At 43.6% G+C, this 24,218-nt stretch overlaps 2 protein-coding genes across 8 annotated transcripts; both read right to left on the bottom strand.

Moving 5' to 3' along the window:
• Positions 1-661: 661 nt before the first annotated feature.
• Positions 662-2,346, bottom strand: LOC120443360. The gene is made up of 4 exons (XM_039621924.1): positions 1,986-2,346; positions 1,376-1,583; positions 1,244-1,302; positions 662-1,162 (listed from the first exon to the last, which is right to left on the bottom strand). Exons 1-4 carry the CDS (start codon positions 1,988-1,990, stop codon positions 928-930), a joined length of 507 nt encoding a protein of 168 aa, XP_039477858.1. The 5' UTR covers positions 1,991-2,346; the 3' UTR covers positions 662-927.
• Positions 2,347-5,314: 2,968 nt separating this feature from the next.
• On the bottom strand, positions 5,315-23,621 carry LOC116317396 (ankyrin repeat domain-containing protein 46). 7 transcript variants are annotated; one of them, XM_039621920.1, is made up of 11 exons: positions 22,895-23,621; positions 22,622-22,724; positions 22,389-22,549; positions 22,218-22,304; positions 21,918-22,068; positions 21,675-21,836; positions 14,316-14,407; positions 13,914-14,030; positions 13,314-13,366; positions 13,174-13,244; positions 5,315-5,378 (listed from the first exon to the last, which is right to left on the bottom strand). In XM_039621920.1, the coding sequence occupies exons 1-9, from the start codon at positions 22,976-22,978 to the stop codon at positions 13,364-13,366; spliced, it is 960 nt and encodes a 319-aa protein (XP_039477854.1). In that variant the 5' UTR covers positions 22,979-23,621; the 3' UTR covers positions 5,315-5,378; positions 13,174-13,244; positions 13,314-13,363. The 7 variants fall into 7 exon arrangements, with proteins under 7 accessions (XP_039477854.1, XP_039477852.1, XP_039477853.1 ...); XM_039621921.1 differs by lacking the exons at positions 5,315-5,378; positions 13,174-13,244; positions 13,314-13,366 and adding an exon at positions 14,129-14,237 and having other exon boundaries at positions 13,909-14,030; XM_039621918.1 differs by lacking the exons at positions 5,315-5,378; positions 13,174-13,244; positions 13,314-13,366 and having other exon boundaries at positions 13,768-14,030.
• Positions 23,622-24,218: the final 597 nt, after the last annotated feature.

Here is a 24,218-nt window from a genome sequence, read left to right as displayed (position 1 = left end):
GGTTAATCCAACAAATCATGAAAAATTAGGTTTACATTTATGTTTTTGACAGTGCAGATTTCTGACATTTTGTGTAATTTAAGCATGTAACAATTTGATTATTTTCTAACTGAAGTTAGACTTGTGTTTGTAATGAAGCGCCCATGTTGTGTAGCTTTTCTGGATACTTACTGGGCTAAATATTTATTTATTATACAGGCTATACAGTACATAACATCAAAACTCACATGTTTTATGTAACTAAAGTGTTTAATTATGTGGGCTACAGACAATAATGAAATTCTAGACTATATTTATATGAAAAATGGGTATAGGTACTGCATTTGAATCATTTTAACCATATGTAACCACCTGCATATGTGTTTGAAAAAAAAAAGGCTTTGATTTTGCCACCCCATTTGATTTCTTTGCCACCCTAAGAAAATTTCTCTAGATCCGCCCCTGTTTCATCCGCCCCTGTTTCAACCCTCCCCCCGCGCGGTCTTTTGCTACTCAGGTTAAACATGATATATAAGTCACTCAGATAACTTAAAAATGTTATTGTTTGGCTTTTTTCAGTGTTTGATTTGTTCCTGAGTAAATCGGTTTGGCTGAGATTAAAGTTGTAGTTTTCACACAGCTGAATAATCGTCAAACAGAAAACTGATTAAACAGAAGTGTGAGAGTTGAGAGTTTACTCCAGTGTCCTGTTATATTTTAGCCATTTGGCTGCCAAATGGCGGGACTTTAGAGTTGGATGCAGGTGAACAGTTAAACAGTTAAAGATGAATGACACTCTGAACCTTTAGCAAACTTCTCACTGGTATTTTCATTTATGAGAGTTTGTAAATAAGAATTAAACAGGAAATCCCGGACCAGAGGAGCTTCTGGAGAAACAGAAACATGAAACAATGGTTCTGACGTTCCTCCCAGTCCAACCCACAGCTCTTATACAGAGTTGGTCTTGGTTTTAACCAGCTGCAAGACCAGAGCCCGGAGCTCCTTCAGCTCTGCTCGCAAGGCCTGAAGCTCCTGGTTCTGCTTCTGTAGGATTTGGCTAAATTTGTCTTTTTTGCCCTGGTTCTGATTCTGTTTATCATGGTGCCCCTGAAGATCCTGGCTCTGCTGGCACTTATTCCTCTGGGTCGCCTGCTGGTTCTGCTGGTCCTGGTCCATCTGGACTCTGAATGAGAGAAATCCACATTAGAGCAGCTGAATGAAGAAGAACTGTGTGTCAGTAGTGATGGAGTTCTGCTAATCTCACCGTGGACCTCCTGTGGTCTCTGCCTCCTGCTGCAGGACCAAGAACTGGTCTAGAACCTCCTGCAGACGCACAGATACCATAAGAACCTGAAGCACAGGACTTTAGATCAGAATTTGTTCTTCAGAAACGCACTTTGATCTGCACTGTAATTCGTCCCATCTCATCATGGTAATGCAATTTTATTGTGATGCCATCATCAGAGGGTTCGACCAATGGCAAGCAGTGGCTGGAGATGTACTGGTTGTTGTAGAAACGACGCAGGAGGGGCATGGATTCCTCCACCTGCAGGATGACAGTGGCCTGCTGCATCATAGCATTGGCCTGTGAGTTATTGTGAACCCTACAACACAAAGACACACACACACTTGTTTTCTCATTTTAAATAAAATCAAGATGTGATTTTTTAAAATATATTTTTGTACATAATCCTCTCAAGAATGACTGGGGCATAGTTTTAACTTTTGGAATTGGTGGATTTCACTGAGACATAAAGCAGTGAAATCAAATGTATCTTCCTAGAATGTGACATTGTTGCTTTGGCTCATTATCCCTCTGCACTTGGAAGTGCTGCATTAGTCTGAATGTGAGCAGAGAGTGTTGACGTGTACACCTTACAGATCATCCTGCTGCTTCTATCAGCAGTTACATTATCAAGAAACACTAAGACTTCTGGAACAATGTCCTTCAGACAGATGAGACCAAAGTGTAGATGTTTGTCCAAAATGTACAGCAGCATGTTTACCTCATAGCAGCTGTCAGCTGGTGGTGCACACATGATGATCCAAGCGCTGTCCTTAGAAAATGTGGTTTTCACCATTTCTTCCCACACAAAACGTGAAGATAGTATTTCAAAAATTGTATATATTTTTTTATCATAACTCTGCTTTTAGTGGCCTGTCAATAACAAGAACAAACTGCAGAACGACTGGAAAATGACTGAATTCATTTCATTAAGTGCTTTTAAATCTAAACTAAAAATCCTTGAGGCCAAGTCCATAACGGGCTGTTAGGATGCCTGGGTCGTTGACCCAGGGCTTTTGAGTTTATTATATTATTTATCATTTCTAGTCTTTGGTTTCTTTCTTAGAGTTCTGTCTTATGGTTTATGTCTCTGTGTTCTATAGTTGCTCTGTCTCCCCTGTCGGCTGTATCCCCTTGTTAAGTTTGCGTCTCTGTTATGTTTCCTGTTTTACTTTGAAAGTCCGTGTTTCATGTTAGTGTATCTGGCTTTGCTTCCCTTGTCTTGTTAGCCCTGATTTGCCCCAGCTGTGTTTCCCTCCTGTCTCCCATTTCCTGATTACTTCCCAGTGTACTTAAACCCTGTGTTTCTTTGAGTCAGTGTTGCGTCGTCCCTCATGCTGTGTGGACCTCCCTGTGTTTCCCGTGAGTTTATGTTGTTTCCCAGTTTAGTTGTGTGGATGCCCTCAAGGGCTTCCACACTATTGAGTTCCTGTTTCTCTTTAAACTTTATTCTTTTTCAAGTTGTTCGCGTTTTTCGGCACTTAACTACTCCCTCAGTTTTCAGCCGATTTTCTCCGTTCAAACTCTAAACTGTTCTGCTCTTTCTGCTAATTCCAGCTCTATCTTTTGGTGTTTATAACTATTATACTTTTTAAAATATTACACTTTTTTTCCTTTAATTTGTCCCATTGAAATGAATGGGAAACTTCCACAATTTTGCTAAAACTTGCTTGTCTTTGAAACTTAACTACTTCCTCATGCTTTCACCTAGAAACTCCATTCAAACTTTAAAATGTTCTCAGATTATTGGGCTATTCCTGTCTGATTCAGCTTTTTCAGATCTTCTACCGTTTTAATCTTATCTCTCTAAGTTTTCAGTTGCAAAATTGTGATTTTTCAGAAAATACATGCGTTGCTATGGTTGCTATGCAATTAAGTCAGAGTGAGTGCTGGTCCGTTCTGAATTTTCTCTTCATGTCTAAACAACTTCTTGCTACTCACTCAATTTCCACTCAACCCCCACAAATTATACATCAAAACGTAGGTATTTTTGCTGGCTTTCAGACAATGTCACTATCTTTATTGTGAGGTTTACCGTTTTTTTTTTTCACAATTTGCCTCGGAGTGACACAAGGTCTGACAACTCCCCATTCAAAGTCTATGGGAGGTTTTGAAATTCAGAGCTGAAATTCTGTAACGGAGGCATTTTCAAATCGCCATATCTCCTTAACAAAGCAAAGTTAGGACATGAGGCTTGTGCCAATATATCTTCAGACACTGCTGACACTCACAGTGGAAGCAGTTTTACAATTATCTTACCGTTAAGCAATGAATTACGTTTGTTTGAGGGGTGGAAATCTGTCCTTCTCTCAGTCTTCAAACTCTGGAAATGAAGCCGTTTCTTCTCTCGTCATATCTCCGCGACGGAGGTAGAACGAGCTATGAAAATCGCAAAATACACCAAAGTCCGCTGATTCACCCAGTACAAGAATTATGCTGCTAGCCCTCCTAGTTTTTGAGTTACACGACGTTTTGTAACTCCAAAAAGCGGCGCCGCCTCTCACCGCGATCTATTTTCTGACTGCCCAAGTATCTGTCTTTCAGACCGCCGCCCCCTTTCCAGGTGGCGCAATCAGTAATGACACGGCTCTGCAGCTCAAAGGTCGTGGGTTCAATCCCACCTTGGTCCACGTGTTTTTTTGTTTTTTTTTTTCACTACAAATTTATACACTATCACAGACCTGTAATTTATATTGCTAATTTATTACAATTCTGCAAAGTTTTATGATTTTAGCAGCTTTTCTAATATGGACCTCAGATTCTTGTTAACGCTCCATGGCAGAAACAAGTACACAGCCTGATGAAGCAGACTGAGGCAGTACCTCTGATTGGTGAATTTGAGCAGAACCAGGTTGTTCTTTCATTTCATTTCTTTATTTATTTCACACATGGTTCAACAGTGTTTCTTTTTCTACATGAGATGAGATAGCCTTTATTTGTCAGTTGCAGGTCTTTTGCCCGCAACCGAGATGACAGACCTTGCCGACCGTACATACATTACACAACATCACATTGGGGAGACGGGTCAGGCTAGGTAGCGAGGAAAAACATCGAAATGTGTAACACAAAAGGATAATACAGGAATGCACAGATATCAACACACCATAGCACAATAAAACACAGACGAGCAACATGGGAAAGAGTTCCAGTGTGTACATCTGATCTGGGACCGCTGCAATCGTTCGACTGCGCCTCCAACTGACCTGATGTCCACATCAGAGGGGAGGTAAGCGTTGGAGGTGGCGTTGGATCCGGGGTAGGGAGGGTGATGCGTCGGTGAGTGCTTATCAGTATATGTATGTGTGTGTGTCCAGAGTTCAGCTGAGACAGTGTCCTTCGCCCTGCCAGGCTAAGTAAACAGTCTTCCAGCCAACCCAGGTGGCCTTGCATGGGATGGGAAGGAACAGTCTCAACATAGTCGTTATCAGGGATTGTTTTGATCGGCTCCAGCCTTGAGCCCGCAGCTGGCGCCGGAGGGGTAGCCAGATTATGATAGCAATTGTCTTCCAACCAACTCATGAGAATTTCGAGCTGTTTCTTTTAGCACTCCGACACTGGTCCCTCCATCATCCGTTGGATAGCTGCGAGTTTTTCCATGATGTTATTTACCTTCGAATCCGAGATCTTGTCACTCTTTTGCTCACAGAGCAGATTCTGAGACCTCGCGACCGCAGCCAACTGATCCGTGATGTATTCCAACTTCCGCCCATAGTTGTTGATTTGAGCGGATTCTTCCCTGATGTGTCCCAATATCCGCTCAGAGATGTTATTCTGAGTATTCACTGCAGCCGCAATTGCCTCCAAGCTCTTGACCATGTCCCCATCTGTGAGCCCTTTCTCAAAACCCGCACCTCGTCCCGTCAAGTCAATCTCAGCGGGCAGCTTTGTGGCGGTTTGGACAGCCGGTTCCGCTTTCTTAATTCTCTGATAAGCCAGGGCCAGGCCAGCTCCGATCAGCAAGAACCCTGTTATCATGGTTCCGAATAGGTACATATCTTCAGCGTCCTCGATCGACAGTCCCGCTAGGCACACGATCCTCCATGTCTGCCACCCGTCCATCGCGTATCCGGCAGGGAAGGTCCCTCCAGGGCACTCGGGCTCTCCCGAGCCCAGACTTCTCGTGGAGAAGAGGGTGTCAATAGCATTCAGAGACCAGTTGATCAAATCCATAGTTCTCTTTAGGTTTTAGATACAGACTGTGAGAGAGTGTTCCAGGGAGTGAAAGACAAAAAACACAAGACTAGACAAGGACATAAGCAGGGAAGCAGGGAAGATAAGGGAGAGGAGAAAAGTGCGTCCGCCTCCTCCGAGAGCCAAAGCCAAAACATACAGAACCTTCTGCCTCTTTTCAGCAGAAATTCTGCTCATTCACCTCATCTCTTGTGTTGGAGTGCCCTCTCGTGGTGCCTTTTGGGTAGTGCCTTAGTAAACGTGAACACTGCAAAGAAGTGGTATCAGACTGGTTTGTAGTAGAGGAATTTGTTGCCAGTTTCTTTCATCTTTAATCCGTATTCATGTTGTAATGTAGTAGTACCACAATATGGCAGAAACACTATGTTTTGGCACAAATACTTTGATTTGGTATACTTTAGCTTCTTCACCCCTGTAGGCAAAATTTTCATTTTTTTTCACCCCTTTTCAGCACAAATTCCAGCTTTTTTGGCTGTTTTCAGAAAAACAAAACTCTTTTCAGCAGAAATTCTGCTGATTTCATCTCTTTCCTGCAAAATTTTCAGCCTTTTCACTTCTTCTCAGCACAGTTCTCAGCAGCTTCTGCTCATTTAGCAAAATTGTCAGTTGCTCCATCTTTTGTTTTTGTGAGAATGAGTTTGGTTTAAGTGAGATGAGCAGCTGCCTTTAGACCAGCAGGGCCTGGTTCGAATCCTGCTCAGGGTGACATGTTTTTTTTCACCACCATGCAACTTTTTGCAACTTTTCATCTTTTTCAGCTTTTCAGCAGACAGCTTCAGCGTTAAGGCATCCACACAGCATTTTCGCAGGAAATGCAAATTTTTCTAGTTTGCTTTGTATGCTCGTTTTCCCATGCCAGCAAATAAAGCTGAGTATTTTGAGTTCATCCCTTGAGTCTAAGTCCTGCATTTTGGGTCCACCACTCCTCCTTGCCTGCCTGCCACACAGCCAACCTTAACACGGGCAACTGTTTCAATTAGATTGTCATTTTAAATGATTTTTTTTAAATTTTTATTTGAATTTTATTTATTTTGTTTTTCATTTATTTTTGCTTGTGTGTTGTTGCTGCCTGTGTTTAATTGAGTAATTTCTGCAACTGTGAGACACTTGCTGCGGCCTATCTTGGCCAGGTCTCCCTTGAAAAAGAGGTTTTAAATCTCAATGGGATCTTCCTGGTTAAATAAAGGTTAAAAAATAAATAAATAGATAAAATAAAATGAAATTAAATGGAAAAACTGGCATATAGTTTGAAGTCTTGAACACAAGCTGAAATGGAGACTCAGCATGGCTGCAGCTCGTAGCTATGTCCGCTTAAATCGGTCATGTGATTCGGGGGTGCGGCGTGTGTCGACCCCTAGGATCCTAGGGGCTATGTTGTCAAGGGGCTTTTGGCCCCTGGTATGGTCCAAATTAGTCCTTTAACACCTCCATCTGATTTCTAATCTACCTTTCATTTCTAAAACACTTGAAAAAACAGTTGCAGCTTAACTTCATTCACACCTGCTTAATAATAACATTTACGAGAGATTTCTGGTTTTCGCTCATGTCACAGTACAGAAACTGCTTTACGTAAAGTTACTAATGATCTTCTACTCGGAGCTGACTCTGGTCTTCTCAACATTCTCGTCCTTTTGGATCTGAGCTCAGCCTTCGACACCATCTCTCACCCCGTCCTTCTAAACAGACTTTCCTCTCTTGGCATCTCCGACACACCCCCAATCATATCTCCTTGTCCCAGTTTATTCATCTGAAATCATTCCGCTCTCGTCTATTCTGGTCACTTCTGGTGTACCCCAAACCTCCAGTCTTAGGCCCTCTTCTCTTCATAATTTACATCCTCCCTCTTGGTACCATTTTTCCACAAATTTGATCTTCACTTTTTTTGTTGAAGTGAGTCAGACCTGATTCCTCCCTCCTGCCTTCTTCCCTTACAGAATGCCTACCTGAACTAAAATCCTGGTCTGGCTCTAATTTTCTAAAGTTCAATGAGGATAAAACTGAAATCCTCCTTATTGGCACTAAATCCAACCTACTGAAGTCAAATAATTTCTCTCTCACTATCGATAACTCCACAGTTTTTCCTTCTCCTCAGGTTAAGAGCCTTGATGTCATCCTAGACAGTTCACTGTCCTATAAATCTCCCATCAATAATCTCACCCGTTGTGCCTATTTCCATCTACGCAACATTACCATCCAGTCTTGTTACCTCCCGCCTTGACTGTTGTAATTCTCTCTTGCATGGTCTCCCCCATAAATCCCTCCATCAGCTTCAACTGGTTCAAAACTCTGCTGCTTGCATTAGCACCAGAATCCCTCCTACCGGCACATCACCCTGTTCTTCAGGAACTTCACTGGCTCCCAGTGAAAATCGGGATGATATACAAACTTCTTCTGCTCACCTTCAAGGCCCTTCATAATCTCGCACCTCCTTACCTTTCTGACCTGTTAAGCACTGCCTTTTCTACCCGCTCACTTCGATCTTCTTCTTCTATCCAGCTTGCTGTGCCTTCTTCCCACCTCAGCAGAGCTTTTAGCTGCTCTGCTCCCAGGCTGTGGAGCTCTCTACCCACAGATATAAAAAAAACAATGGTTCTCCCCCAGTTTAAATCTCAACTCAAAACCCATCTGTTCAAATCTGCATATTCACTGTGAACCCACTGTTTGTTATTTTTATCTTGTGCTTTTGTTTTTATTGTTCTTCATTTTGTCTTTGTTCTATTATGTGTTTTATTCTATTGTTAAGTGTCCTTGGGTGTCTTGAAAGGCGCTTCATAAATAAATTTATTATTATTATTATAAATTTATCGAGTGGTACTTTGTCCCACTTAGTCCCTCTTTGCCTGATGAGGGACCAGGTATGTATGTTGGGGTTTCTTCCAGTGGATGAGAGGATCTCTTCCCTGTGCCTTTGGGTTGGGAAACGGGTCCTGACTGTTGTCTGCGCTTATGCGCCAAATGATGGTTCAGCCTTATTGGCGTCCCTGGGTGCTCCACCTGGGGACTCTATTGTCCTACTGGAAGACTTCAACGCTCATGTGGTCAGTGAGAGTGAGACCTGGAGGGGCGTGATTGGGAGGAATGGCCTAACAAACACCATGTTCGAAAGGTGTCCATTAGTGCACAAGACTGAGTACAGGATCGCCGCAGGGCTGTGTGCTAAGTACACTGCTGCTCACCCTGCTAACACATGACTGTACTGCACAGTACAGCTCAAATCACATCATCAAGTTTGCAGATGACACAACAGTGGTGGGTCTCATCACCAACAACGATGAGTCTGAATACAGAGAGGTGGTACAACACCCGGTGGACCGGTGTCAGAATAACAACCTGTCTCTAAATGTTCAGAAGACTAAAGAGATGGTTGTTAACTTCAGGAAGAGCTCAATGGCCCACACTAGAGCAGGGCGATATGGCCAAAAATATATATCACGATATAGATTTGAAAATTTGCGATAACGATATAACTGACGATATAATTTCTGCGAGACAAAATACAACCCCACAACTTTACTAGCGCAAAAAAACCCTCATCCATTTATTTTCACTTGAACAAGCAGCTGTTTTTTATGTGCATTAAAGCTATATAAAAATTTAACAATGCAAATGCAAATTCCTTGCTCAAAGTTTAACCAAAAGGCATTTCCAGTAGAAATGGGCTGACATATCCTGAGCATAACCATGTATAATATCCACTGAAGTTTAATGTTGCAAAGCACCTCTTTTTAACTGCAGTGTGCCAAATAAAAAAGTCAAATGCGTATTTTTCGGACCATAACGTGCACGGGATTATAAGGTACATTAAGAGAAACAAAGCAGTCAGATAAATCAAACTTTATTCAACTCAGTCTTCTTGCTTCCTCCACTTCTGTACCATTGATTCATTAATGCTGTATTCTATCACAGCTGCTCTATTCCCATGTTGTTGCAGTATATTAATGACTAACCTCGTATTGTGGATGGATTATCTCAGTTGTTCTCCTGACTGAAGTTTGGTCCGTTTACAGCATCCTGCCATGCGATTGCATTTGTCCCTAACCACCAGGAACCTTCACGTTAACTTTTATCGAGTGGAAAAGTGTTAGCGTTTATCCTGCAGCTTATGTTATGCTAACATAGCTGTGTCGCTAGCGATCACGTAGCACATCATTATATAGCAGCTAGCCCAACTTCAGTAACCCTACAAACATCACTGCTGTTTAGTTTCCTGTCTTCATTTATGTTGGAAGTGATAGCAGAGCTGTACGTTTGAATGTTTCAGAAATCTCTCAGTCAGAACATGCTATATCATGTTTAGGTGGAAGCTAGCGAGCTAACTTCCGCTTACTTCCGCTTACTTCCGCTTACTTCCTGCTAACTTCTAACTCCGTTAAATGTAATAAATTCTGTTTTCATGGATGTCTGGATGTTAAACTTCATAGTTACACCTGTTAAAGTAGCAATGCTGATCGTTTTATTAAAGATGAAAGAATTTAGACAGTTTAACTCTCAGTGATGCTGCAGTGTTCGTTTGACTTTGGGACCTGAAGGGGACGGAGTTTAGGACCCAGGTTACTCCCAGATTTATGAGCACCTTAGTCCGACAAATACGGCAATAACGACGGCCCGCTTGCATGTTCTACAAAAAAAATGTGCTTTGTTGTGTATCTGATGGACAAACACCAAACCAGTTCCACATCACTGAAGTTGCACCATTTTTACAAACCAATTCTGGTTCATCAGTTTCACTCAACAATCCACTTTCCCTCTTCTCATTCTCCGTTGCCGCCGTGCTTTTTCGGCCATGTGCGTATGAAAACAAAGGCACTGCATGCGCGTTTTACCCATATTCTATCGCGATATTTCATTTTCTTATCATTGCCTAACATTGTACCGGTATTACCGTGAACGGTATAATATGGCCCAGCCATAGCCCACACCCCACTGCACATATCAGCTGACCTCTCCTGGAACCTGAACACCACCAGCATCATGAAGAAAGCCTAACAACGTCTTCACTTTCTTAGGAAAGTCCACCCTCGCTGAAAAGAAGTCTCTGCAGCGGATAGTGAGGACAGCAGAGAGGATCATTGGAGGCCCTCTCCCACCCATCTCCCAACTCTACGACAAACACATCATCCGACGTGCGAACAGCATGGTGAAGGGCACTTTCCACCCCTCACATGCACCATTCTCCCTCCTTCCATCTGGCAGATGGTTTTGCAGCATCAAAACTTAACGACCAGACACTGCAAGAGCTTCTTCCCCCAAGCAGTCAGAGCCCTCAACTCACTACCACCAAAGAACTGATATACACAAACACCTTTACAAACACCTACAATACTCACCAAACGACTCAAACTCAAACTTACACAATCCATCGGGGGACAATATGCCTGTTTGCACACTCAGTCACATAGTGACTGAACACACATCTAAATTATACTACATTTGCACATTTTGCATTTTGCACATGTCTTTGTCATGTCTTGTCTGTAATATCCTGACAATAACTTGAACCTGGTATTCAATACCGCTGCAAAATCCACTTTGTATTGTCTCTGTGCTGTCTTTGTTTATTATACATTTAGTATTGTATAGTTAGTAATGAGTACCTTAATTACCGTACCTTAATTTTACCGAAATTTAGCACGTTATTTATTTGTAAATCCCAGTTTTATATCTCTTGGAGATATATCTTTTATATACTTATAAATGCACCATGGGGGGCTTGGGGTGAAACACTACTGCTGGATCAGGTGTCAATACTGTTGTATTGACAATAAAGCTCTTGAATCTTGAATTGAATCTTGAATCTGGGCTTCTCTGCTTAGGCTGCTGCCTCCGCTACCCGTGCCCCGAATAAGTGAAAGAAGATAGATGGATGAAGGAAAAATTGCTGTGATAAAGAAGGAAATCTGTCAGCACGACTCTTTAAACTATAAGAAATAAATGAGTGAAATTACAGAAAAAGTTCTGCTGGCTCATTGCGCACACTGTTCAGGGTTTTTTTTAACTATACAGACTTGTGCTCTTTATGATTATGGCAGAAAGTGAAAAACAGAAACTATTCTGTCATTTAATGGTTTATGGCTTCATGACTTTGTGTTGTATGAATGGCCATAAGGGAGGTTTTTATCAGTAGCAAAAGCTGTAAAACTTACATTACAAATACAGTTAAAAGTCCAACATTCCTGCTTATGCTTGTTTACAGAGAGCAGCAGATCAAACAAATTAAGAATTATAAATTATAATTGTGCGCTTCTAGCCATTCATAATCAGGCCTGTGAGACTCATTCAGACACCGAGCCATGGCTCTGTGCAACATGCACACATTTCTGCATCTCTGCCATTCAAACACACTTTGTGTATAGTTTATTTTTTTGTAATATTCAATTCTGAACGACACATTTATTCTCTTTCAAGGAAGCAATTTTCTCTTTATCCAGCTGCTAATTTAAAAAAATGCTGCACTCAGCTTCTCATTCTCCACAATCCTGAAAGTACAGCCAGATGCTCATTTGGTGTTTTCACCCTTTTCTCCTTTTCTCTTATCTACCCCTCCCTTCTTTCACATAATAATAATAATAATAATAATAATAATAATAATAATAATAATAATAATAATAATAATGATGATAATAATGATGATAATAATAATGATAATGATAATAAAAAAAAAATTTATTTATAAAGCACACTAAAAAACCAAGGGTATAACCAAGGTGCTTGACAAAATAGGATAGGAAAAAGGAGATGGGAGAGGGAAAGAAATAATGGTATGAGCCCAGTCTGTTTTTGCAGTCTGTTTTTGCATGTGATTGACTGCAGGGTTTGCCCATCAAAATAAATCCCCACCCCTGCCTCCATGGGTTCTCAGTAGGGCTGAAGATTCAGCTCCCACACATTGATGGACCATTAATAACTGACATATAATCATGTAATTATGTCACGGGGTGGATATGACTGTATTGCGAGCCGGATGTTCCCCACAGGCAGTAAGTTTAATAGCCCTGGTTTAGGGTGAAGTAGACAGCAAGGAGACACACCAGGTGAGCTACTTTCCAAAATAAGACAGGAAGTAAGTGAAAGTAGAAGAGGCACAGAGGAAAATCAAATGACAGCACAGAAAACACTAGAATAAAATGAAACAGTAGAAACAATTAGAAACAACAATTAGATACGACCATCAGGGCAACCTGTGGAGGAATTAAACTCCGCTCTGATGTGTACGGCGTGACCTGCTCAGCTGATGATGAATTTCTACCTTTTTCATTGATCCATGCAAATGATCATTTAAAGATCACACCAAACATATTTGAACATTTTCTGAGCTTTTTTTCTGCCTCCTCCAGTGGATTAATGTGGACTGATACTAGAGCTGAACTTGATTTCTCTGCGTTATACTTTTGATGGTGGGGGTTTCAATGTCCTGATTTCTTGCTGTGATATTGATCTGCACAGCTGATGTCCATCGTGATGCAGATACTCTTTCTGATTGCTCTGACCACACATTCACACTGTGACACCGTGAAGCTAAAATGTAATAAAGTGATTGTTTCACACATGATTACATTTGGTTTGTGTTAAAAAGGCAACCTGAGTGTCCTGATAAAGCTGGGAGTAACTGAAGGTTCCCAAAAGACCATACAGACGTGTGTGTGTGTGTGTGTGTGTGTGTGTGTGTGTGTGTGTGTGTGTGTGTGTGTGTGTGTGTGTCAGTGTGTGTCAGTCAGTACCATAGGTCCCGGCAGTAGCTTCCTCTCTTCCTGTCGACCAGTTTGAACTGGTTCAGTAGAAACTCTCTCTCCTGCAAACACAACATACACCTGAAACATCTAATACTTCCTGTTCCTGTCCACATCATCCTGATTCCTACCTGTGGGCACATGGGATGTGAGCAGCTCAGGTCACTCTGGAGACGATGCTTCACTGTCAGAAGAAAATTGTGTATGTGATCAGCTACATGAAATGTATTCTTTCATATATCATTAAGCACATGTCTACGTGACTTTTCACCTAGTAACTTGTGTGATGAACTTATTCAGCTACTAACCGCTTCCTGTTTTCAGAGAACATTTAGATGTAGAGAAGAGAAACCTAAGCTCTTTTACAAGAACATACAGATGTAGAAAAGGGAAAAACCCGCTGCTCTGAGTGACGTTGTTATCTTTGTGTACACACACACACACACACACACACACACACACACACACACACACACACACACACACACACACACACACACACACACACACACACACACACACACACACACACACACACACACACACACACACACACACACAGAGAGAACAATCTTGTATAAATAAAGGACGCAGACAGTCATGAGGCGGAGATCTTGCGTTCCATGACTGCCCCTCGCGAGTGAAAGACAACTGCAGTGTTTGTGTTTTCTAACTCAAGAATCTTAGCTGAAGAACTACGGGGTGATTTAAAGAAATCCCCTGTCATTCACCAACTGCTGCCAGAGGTGGAGCTTCTTCCTTGAGCGCAGGGTGTCCCACACCTCCCTTAGCACTTCCTCTAGGGTCAACAGGAGCGCCAGGACCACAAAGAGGACACGCCACCAGTCCTGAGACGGACAGGTGAAACATAAATGTTAGAGGAACGCATGTGAGAGACACACAGGTGACACATAGATAGATAGGTTAGGTGTGACAGACAGGTTACCTCTGGGAGGACATAACGATCAGGTGAGTCTCGGTGGACAGACACTGAGATAGCGACAGTCGTCCAGGAAACATTAAACAGGAAGTTAAGGAGAAGCCATGCCCCAAACCTGTCAGCAGCACAGACAGACATGCAGGTAGAAAAGTGTCCTATCACCTGACATAACCGTCAGTCAGAGAGGGTTTACCTGCCGTAGCGATTCCATTTGACCTGGATCAGTTTGAGGAAGATGGGATTCATGATGAGATCCAGTTTCTCCTCCTGAATCACCATCTGCAGCTGGAACAGATACAGGTACAGCTGATGTCCGACTGCATTTATAGCATGCAAAATAAAATGCTCTGTGCACTGATGCCATCAAACAAAAATAACCTGTACCAGTTCTTAAGCTCCGTCAAGCAGTGCTGTGCAGTCTTAAGCCATCGCTAATGTACTTGTTTTGTTCCTCTTTGGACATTGGCTGCTTTTCACTCATGTTCAGTCTAGTCCTTGTACCTGACCATTTTCACTGGATGGTTTTGGTTATTGACCCTCTGAACTCTGACCCATGAATTATTCAAGCAACAGTTCCTAGCCCGAGGATAAACGAGAGTTGTGTTGACACATACTAGAAGCCGTTTTAAGTAGTGTAGTGGTAGTGGCTCTACTCCAGGCTCCCGCCCTGTCGTAAGGCTGAGCCCAGATCCTCTGCAGAGGAAGCTTGTTTCTGCTTCATGTATCTTCAGTCTTATACTTTTGGTCACTAACCACAGCTTGTGAGCGTAGATGAGGGTGGGAGTAGATCAGCTGTTAAATGGACACCTTTGGTTTCACCGAAGCTACAGTGTCACTGCAGTCATGGTGCTAAACCGTGTGTCGACATGTGTCTGCCCTCACTTAAACAAGAACCCAACATACTTAAACTCCTCCACTTTGTCCCTGTTCTGGAGTAGGGCCTCCACCCTTTTCCTGTTGAGGACCATGACCTCAAACCTGAGGCGTTCTCTTTTCTGCCACTTCACGCTCGGCAGTGAACCATCAGGATAGCTTGATGAAGCTAAAATAACCGCATCAAAAGAAAAAGCAGAGCGGCGATCCCAGGGCCACAGAGTAGATGTGTACCCGCACCGTCATACATCCTTCAGAGGACGAGGAGTTGATCCAAAGAGCTATTTGAGGACTTATTACAATGATTTAAGAACTTCAGACAGGCACTTAGTGAAGGAACCTGACTCAGTCATGTAGACACCCCAACTCCCAGTTAACATCTGCAACATCATCATCATTTATTTTTTTTCTACAGTTTGATCCTAATTTTAGTTTAGGAGGACACTAATCCATGAGTAATATTATGGGATGCCTTATTAAATCAAGGGGATCCCTCCGGAGAAGATTATTTTTTTTCTTTAAATGTAGCTCAGGTGGTGCTAATGGCGATACCGAGGTTTGAACCCAGGCTTCCCTTCACTTACTGCTGAAACTTACCGGAGACATTGGCTCACCGACCCACACACCTACAGACAGACAGAGGGGTGTTAGGCAAGACCAGCAGCCGTAATATCAACACTACTGCAGAAGTACTGCTGCAGCTGTGAGGCTGCTGTACGCCAGACTGCACACTGTAGTATCACCTGACAGGTGGTCCTCAGGTGAGTGTAGTTCTGGTTCCAGCAGGTTCAGGTAGTAGTAGTGCTGCCTGGTCATTCGGTTGAATACATGGAACTGACTGAGAGCCAGCTGAGCCTAAACACAACCACAAGTTACATAACAATGTCTGTGAACGAATCACAGCTCTGTGTTGTTTTTAGGTGGGACTCTCTGCCTGGGAGGGATGTGAGGTGGGCAAATGAACTGAATCATTTCTTCAACAGATTTGATTCAGCCATGAGGCAGTCTCCAACATCGGCTGCAGACTCACCCACCCCCACTGCTGCTGTTCCACCTCTGACACCTCAGACACTTCACACCTCCTCTATTCACCCTGCTCACTCCTCCCCACCCCCAACAACAGCATCCAATACACACTCAACACAAGGCTCCCGCTTGTCTCTCTCAACCACCCAGGTTAGGAAGGAACTGAGGAGGATTAAAGCCAAGAAGGCAGCGGGCCCAGATGGCATCAATTTAAAGGTCGTCAGGTCCTGCGCGGACCAACTGTGTGGGGTGATGGAGCACCTCTTCAACCTGAGCCTGAGGCTGGGGAGAGTCCCACAGCTCTGGAAAACCTCCTGTGTTGTACCAGTGCCAAAGACTTCACGCCCCAAGGACCTCAACAGCTACAGGCCGGTGGCTCTGACATCCCACCTGATGAAGACCCTGGAGCGGCTGGTCCTGGCTCAGCTTCGGTGCCTGGTGAGCTCGTCACTGGACCCACTTCAGTTTGCCTACCAGCCTGGCATTGGAGCGGATGATGCCGTCATTCCCCTCCTACATCGCTCCCTCGCTCACCTGGAGACCGCTGGGAGCACTGTGAGAATCATGTTCTTTGATTTCTCCAGTGCCTTCAACACCATTCTTCCCTCGGTTCTGAAGGACAAGCTGGAGAACTCAGGAGTGGACCATCACCTCACTACCTGGATTTTGGACTACCTCACCGACCGACCACAGTATGTGAGGACTCAGGGCTGTGTGTCGGACAGGGTCGTCTGCAGCACAGGGGCCCCACAGGGAGCGGTTCTGGCTCCGTTCCTCTTCACCATCTACACTGCAGACTTCTCCCACAACTCCACCCAGTGCTTCCTGCAGAAGTTCTCTGATGACTCTGCAATAGTCGGCCTCATCACTGATGGGGACGACAAGGAGTACAGAGGACTGACTCAAGACTTTGTGGACTGGTGCCAGCTGAACTACCTCCAGATCAATGCCAGTAAAACCAAGGAGCTGGTGGTAGACTTCCACAGGCACAAACATCCTCCACTGCAACCACTGAACATCCAAGGTATGGACATCGAGGCTGTGGACAGCTACAGGTACCTTGGTGTTCATCTGAACAACAAACTGGACTGGACTCATAACTCAGACGCCCTCTACAGGAAAGGGCAGAGCAGGCTGTACCTGCTGTGGAGACTCAGGTCGTTTGGAGTGGAGGGCCCACTCCTGAAGACCTTCTATGACTCTGTGGTGGCCTCAGCCATCTTCTATGGTGTGGTCTGCTGGGATGGCAGCATCTCTGCCGGGGACAGGAAGAGACTGAACAGGCTGATCCAGGACCAGCTCTGTTCTAGGATGCCCTCTGGACCCAGTGGAGGTGGTGAGTGACAGGAGAATGGTGGCTAAGCTGTCATCCCTGTTGGACAACATCTCCCACCCCATGCAGGAGACTGACAGCACTGAGCAGCTCCTTCAGTGGGAGACTGCGGCACCCACGGTGTGGGACGGAGAGATTTCACAGGTCTTTCCTCCCCACTGCTGTCAGACTCCACAACAAAGACTTTTGCAGCTGATCAAACACACAAACCCACACACGTGCAATAAGACTGCTATATGTGCAATTCTTCTTCTGATGAAGTTGTATTTTTGTATTTTCCTACTCAGTTGTATATAGTATTTGTATTTCTATTTTATTCTATTGTATTTTATTTCATTCCAGTGTTTTCTAATTTCTGCTACATAACTTTGCACTTTTGCTGTATCAAAACAAATTTCCCACCTGTGGGACTAATAAAGTTCATCTTATCTTATCTTATCTTATACCACTGGACTCATCCGGCCAATCAGAGCTGTTATACAGAACTGTCCATCAGAGTCCTTCAACCCCGCATCCGCCCCGAGCTCCAACAGCACACAAGCTGCTTCACTACGCTCTGAAGACACAAAGAGATGATTACAATCAGACAGTGGGAAGGAAAAACTTCCTCTTAACAGGAAGACACCTCTGGCAGAACCAGGCTCAGGAAGGGGTGGGGCCATCTGGAGGTTAGCAGAGGAAGACACAACAAAGAAATGCTGTGGAAGAGAGCCAGAGGTTAATAATAACGAATAATCAAATGCAACGAGGTAAATAAGTGAAAAGCTGACTGAAGAAGAAACACCCAGTGGATTATGGGAATCCCCCAGCAGCCTACACCTATAGGGCTTTGGAGCGTGATGTCACTGGAGGTGGGCCACGCCCCCTTCCGCCATGACAGTAGGCTAGACACAGGATACAGCTTCAGCTATGTTTCGTACGTGTTGTGTTATCAGTTGCAACGTTAGATCACACGATCGTGAAAGCAAGAAGCTGGATAATGGGCTCTCTTTTCATCGTTTTTCAACCTGGAGGCAACGTGAGGGATCCCATGTATCCGATATTACTAAACAAAGACGTCAGGCTTGCATTGCAGCGGTGAGACGAGCGGATCGAGTTCTGTGCAATCCCCAGCTTTTTGTTGGTTTGGTCTCTGCATCTTCTTTCCGGTGAGTTCTAAATTAATTCATATCACTATTAAAAGGCTTTTAGTGTTTTTTCAATGTGCTGAGGTCATAGATAATGAGATAAAACATGCTAATGTGTGATGCTGCAGAACCACGTCATGTCATCATGTCGACTGAGTAGCTTATGATTTAGCATTATTGCAGGCAAACCAGCATATGAAATGGATGTAACAAATCCAGACTGGGCACCAACACTGCACATGGGCCTCTAAAAACATACTAAATTGCTCTCATTGTACACTAATCCGCACATAACTTCCAGATGAATCACACACCTGTCATGTGCACTAATTTTATCTTACAGGCTTTTATGCAGCTGCAGAGTCTGAAGGTGTGCCCCGTGCAGAAGTAATAGATGAAGATCTGACAGAAGAACAACAACAAAATTACAATGTCATAGCTGTGGACAGCAGTTGTGTTGGACAAGTGGAGGTTGAGGTACCAGCTGCAAATGTGGACAGTGGTGATCGGACAGACAGCATCACAGAAGCTAAAGGGCAGACGAAGGATTGTGTGAGCAATGAACAGGGCAGAGCAGAAATAAACACAACACTGCTTGATAAGATTGTTAAGGTTTGCTGTGTTTTGGTGAATATGTGCCCCAGTGTGGTTGTCAAACCAGCGCCAAATGAAACTCGCTCTTGTTGAGCATTCATAAAGCTGTTGTGTTGCATGTGTAGTTCATTGTAAATAATTGTACTTTGTGTGAAGTAGTTTCAATAAAACAGAAAAGAATAGTATATTTGTTTGTTTTTTATTCTTGATCTGTTCACATGTACTTAGCAAGTACATAAAAATGAAATGCAAACTATTTACATGGCAACACACAGCTGGCATCAATCTTGAACCACAAAATGAAACATTACAGGCTATTTAGAGCAGCACGTTGTTTGGAGAAGTATTTCCCAACAAGTTCAGGAAGACACACTTTAAGAAAGAAGTCTTGTGCTTGCTTTAAACGTGGTTCCCAGAAATCCACATCAGGGAAGATGCGTATGACAGAAGGTCTCTCTGTGTCCACACAACGAGGTCACAGTGCAGTTTCATTCAGTTGTTGTGAGTGCAGTACCTGAAACACACAAAAACCACTTTTAATAAAAGGTCTGTAATGACCCAAGGCTAATATAGATGGGTTGGCTGTACGTGCAAATCAAAAACTGTAACAAGAAGTTGTTTAGAAAGTTATCATGTTCAAACCGACTTACCTTTGTCTTAACGACAACGTACAGTTGTCGCAGCGTGGAGGCATAAAGATGGACAAATCTTGCACCCAGCTGTTCGTGAATTGGATGTGGGCCTCCAGGGATTTATAATTCTTAAACTGGTTCGCTGTGTATGCGCTGACTCCACAGACAAGGTATGCGAAGATCGGGATAGGACAAAGGCGGTAGGTCGTCTGGGTTTCCACTCCGCTTCCTTATTTCATACGGGTCCACATTACCGATGCACGCAATTTTTTGAAAGTACCGTCTCTTGGCGTCTGGGCGCAATCGGTCACGATACAGCCCTTTGTCTGTGGAGTCAGCGCATACACAGCAAACCAGTTTAAGAATTATGCTTATTATTATTAATAAGAACCTTCAGATTCTGCAGCTGCATAAAAGCCTGTAAGATAAAATTAGTGCACATGACAGGTGTGTGATTCATCTGGAAGTTATGTGCGGATTAGTGTACAATGAGAGCAATTTAGTATGTTTTTAGAGGCCCATGTGCAGTGTTGGTGCCCAGTCTGGATTTGTTACATCCATTTCATATGCTGGTTTGCCTGCAATAATGCTAAATCATAAGCTACTCAGTCGACATGATGACATGACGTGGTTCTGCAGCATCACACATTAGCATGTTTTATCTCATTATCTATTGAAAAAACACTAAAAGCCTTTTAATAGTGATATGAATTAATTTAGAACTCACCGGAAAGAAGATGCAGAGACCAAACCAACAAAAAGCTGGGGATTGCACAGAACTCGATCCGCTCGTCTCACCGCTGCAATGCAAGCCTGACGTCTTTGTTTAGTAATATCGGATACATGGGATCCCTCACGTTGCCTCCAGGTTGAAAAACGATGAAAAGAGAGCCCATTATCCAGCTTCTTGCCTTCACGATCGTGTGATCAAACGTTGCAACTGATAACACAACACGTATGAACCATAGCTGAAGCTGTATCCTGTGTCTAGCCTACTGTCATGGCGGAAAGGGGGCGTGGCCCACCTCCAGTGACGTCAACTCCAAAGCCCTATTGCAGCATAACTAAGGGAGGATTCAGGGTCACCTGGTCCAGCCCTAACTATATGCTTTAGCAAAAAGGAAAGTTTGAAGCCTAATCTTGAAAGTAGAGATAGTGTCTGTCTCTGAAATATCTTATTATGAAAAGGTTAGACATATTTTTGTAGAATGTGCTTAATTTTGCTTGGTAAGAATATCTCCAAAAGTTGAATCTGTTCATCTGGACGTAGCGTTTTGTGGGAGAAACGTTTCGTCACTCATCCAAGTGACGTCTTCAGTCTCAGCTGACTGCAGGTTTCCCCAAACCTTATAAACAGTACATTTGCATAATGACTGAAACCAGCCCACTGAAGGAACAAGATAAGAATATGTTTTCTTTTTAGACAAAAATACAAAAAAATGTTCATAAACAGGTTTTTTTTTACTTTCTTGAAAATCGATTTTTGCAGTGCAGTTTTTTCTTGTACAGACTTTTAAAAACGTGGACAGGAAAGTGGTCCGGTAGCTAGCACCACTCCCTCCAACAAGAAGGTTCTGAGTTCAACTCCAGCATCTGCCTTGTGTCTCTCCCTCTGGGTTCTCTTCCACAGTCCAAAGACTGAAGTTAATCGCTTATTCCAAATCGTCCACAGGCGAGGTTGTTAGCTCTGTGACAGACTGGTGACCAGAAGAGTCTTGTTTTCAGACCCTTCCTCTCAAAGTGAGAAAGAAACAACACTGAAAGCATTACTGACGGGCTTGTTTTCAGTTGATCTGACTTCAAAGATACTTCATTTCTCACTTGTCTACATAATTGTTCTTATTTCAAGAAATCTTATTGAGTGTAATTATCTTATTTCACTTGATTATAGTCGGGATCTTCTTAAAGTCAATACATTTTTTCCTTATTTCTAAACAGGCAATTTTTGCAGTGTGTGTCAGTGGTACCTGCATTAGCGGCGAGCTGCAGCGGTGTCCTGTGTTTGTAGTCGGTGCAGCCGATGGAGGCTCCGGCCTGCAGCAGAAGCCTGCTCGAACCAATGGCATCGTTCTTTGCAGCGTAGTGAAGCGGGGTCTGCTGGTCGAGAAAGGTGCGAGCCTCCGGATCAGCTGATCATAACACACATGCAGTCACGTGACTCTATCACATGACTTCCATCACACATTGTTCATGCTTTAGTGTCCACAGACCTTTTCGGTCCAGCAGGAACTGGATCATGCCCTGATAGTCCAGCGCCGAGGCCACATGCAGCACAGTGACTCCAAACTGATCCGGGCGCAGGAGGTCTGAGCCCCGGTCTAGGAAGAACCGCATCACATCCACGCTCCACGCTCTGGAGATCTGAACACACACATGTACCTGCATTAGTTCTCCGCAGACGCACACCTGTACCACACAGACACAGCACAAGCTCTCCAGAAGCTTTCAGTGACCGTCCTCCAGGTGTGTGAACAAACGGCTAACAGGGCAGAAGTGACTTCCAGTGTGACCTCGTGCAGGACGGTCTGTCCATATCTGTCTGAGGCGTTTGGATCAGCTCCGTCTGAGATCGCCCAGTCCAGAAGCTGAAGGTCCACCTGAACAAACACACAAACATGAACACAAACAGAGGAAAACAAAAATGGTTTGATTTTATACGGACACTTCTCACTGATTGTTACCTGGTCAGTGTCCTGGTTGGATGCAGCCAGGTGTCTGAAGTGATCGAGCAGTTTTTTGTTGAGTTGTTGGTTTTTGTTGATGTTGTCTGTTTTGTCCCTCTGCTCTTTGTCATCTTCATCATCCTCAGCCAGACCACAGTATTTGACCTCCACCTGAAATCCTGAAAAAGAAGCTTTGATGAAGACCAAACTCAGACTTGTTGCAACAACTGACTAAGCTCAGCTGGACTTACCTGTAAGCTTTCTTCTTTCCTGCCTCCAGCGACCTCTGTAATAAGACACCCACCAAGCTGCTGCTGACACCGAGGACCTGGATCCCTGCGGACACCCAGATGCCTGAGGACAAATAGATACCTGAGGACACCTGGATACACTTTGTTTTTTCTGCTAAATTCTGTTAAAGACACCCACTAAGCAATCGAATAAAGTTTGTTATGAGTAAAAATATTTTTAAGCATTGATGAGTTAAGCTCCAGCTGGCTGCATATGAGGAAAATCCCACTCACCTGGACGGTTCTTCCTGTCATGTCCTCCAGCTCCAGTCCAGTATTACACAGACCTGCCAGACCAACCTGGGCTCCTCTCTTCATCCTGCTTCTGTTAAAGCTGATGGACCTCTGAGCTCTCTGCTGGTTTCAGTTGACGAAAACAAACCTTTAAAGTCAGCTGATGGTGACGTGTTGCAGCTCAAAGGTTTATGGTTCATCTTATCAGTGGGTGGAGATGGTAGGGTTCCACCTCAGTCCACGTTCAGGTGTTGACCCAAGGTTCAAGCAGACGAGAATGATATATGGTATGTTTGAGTTTTACTTCTTTGTTAGTAGAAAAAAATAAAAGCTGTACAAATTCTTTGTTTTCCTGTTTAGTCACATGATGAATCTGAGCTGTCTCCTCAACATCAATGATGTGCTCGCCATCGGTCCCAACACGAGGACCAGATTCAGAGCGTAAAGGTGAATGAACTCATTTTAATACAAAAAGCATCTGTGGAAACTCATACAGGGCTTCATATATAGTTAGAGCTTTATTTCTCTTTCACTCTCTCTCACACACACACACGCCAACTTCAAACCACCAAGACTTCAGCAGGGACCAAACAAAGCCAACCGATGTGACCTCTGCATGAGCCTAAAGTAGCTCAGAAATCCCAAGAAGTTGATTCTGTTCATCTGGACGTTTTCAGTGAGAGAAGCTTTTCATCATCATCAGGTGACGTCTTCAGTCTCAGCTGACTGCAGGTTTCCAACCTTCTAAACAGGACATTTGCACAATGACTGAAACTAGCACCACTCACTTTGTGTCGGAGGACCCGATCCTTGGGGTGGACCAATCTTTGGCGCACCGTGTTTTGGGGTTTAAAAGCCAAAGAGATGCGATGTTTAGAAAAAAAATGCGTCTCAGCTGTTCCGATACTCCGGACACGTACGGGATGACTACAGGTTTTCACTTAGGCAGCGGTTGTCCTTCTCTCCTAGATCAGCTGCAGCTTTCTTTAGGAGCGTTCCCAGCTTTGACAAATGTCCAGCTGGGATAACCACATTTACTCAGGGCCTTCTTGATCAGTGGTTGTTGATCAATGGTCATGATAGTTTGCATATCATAAACTGACCTCAGGGCCCATTGTTCATTCAGTGGTGCTGGTTTCAGTCATTGTGTAAATGTCCTGTTTAAGGTTGGAAACCTGCAGTCAGCTGAGACTGAAGACGGCACCTGATGATGACAAAACATTTCCAGATGAACAGAATCAACTTTCCTTACCTGGACGATTGAGCATACACATGAAGATATTTTAACTCAGAAATGTTTTTCATTTACTCAAATTAACAAAGG

This window comes from Oreochromis aureus, linkage group 13, assembly GCF_013358895.1.
Source record: "Oreochromis aureus strain Israel breed Guangdong linkage group 13, ZZ_aureus, whole genome shotgun sequence".
Taxonomy (NCBI): domain Eukaryota; kingdom Metazoa; phylum Chordata; class Actinopteri; order Cichliformes; family Cichlidae; genus Oreochromis; species Oreochromis aureus.
The sequence above is the reverse complement of the archived record's forward strand: the minus strand, read 5'-3'. Positions and strand labels throughout refer to the sequence as shown.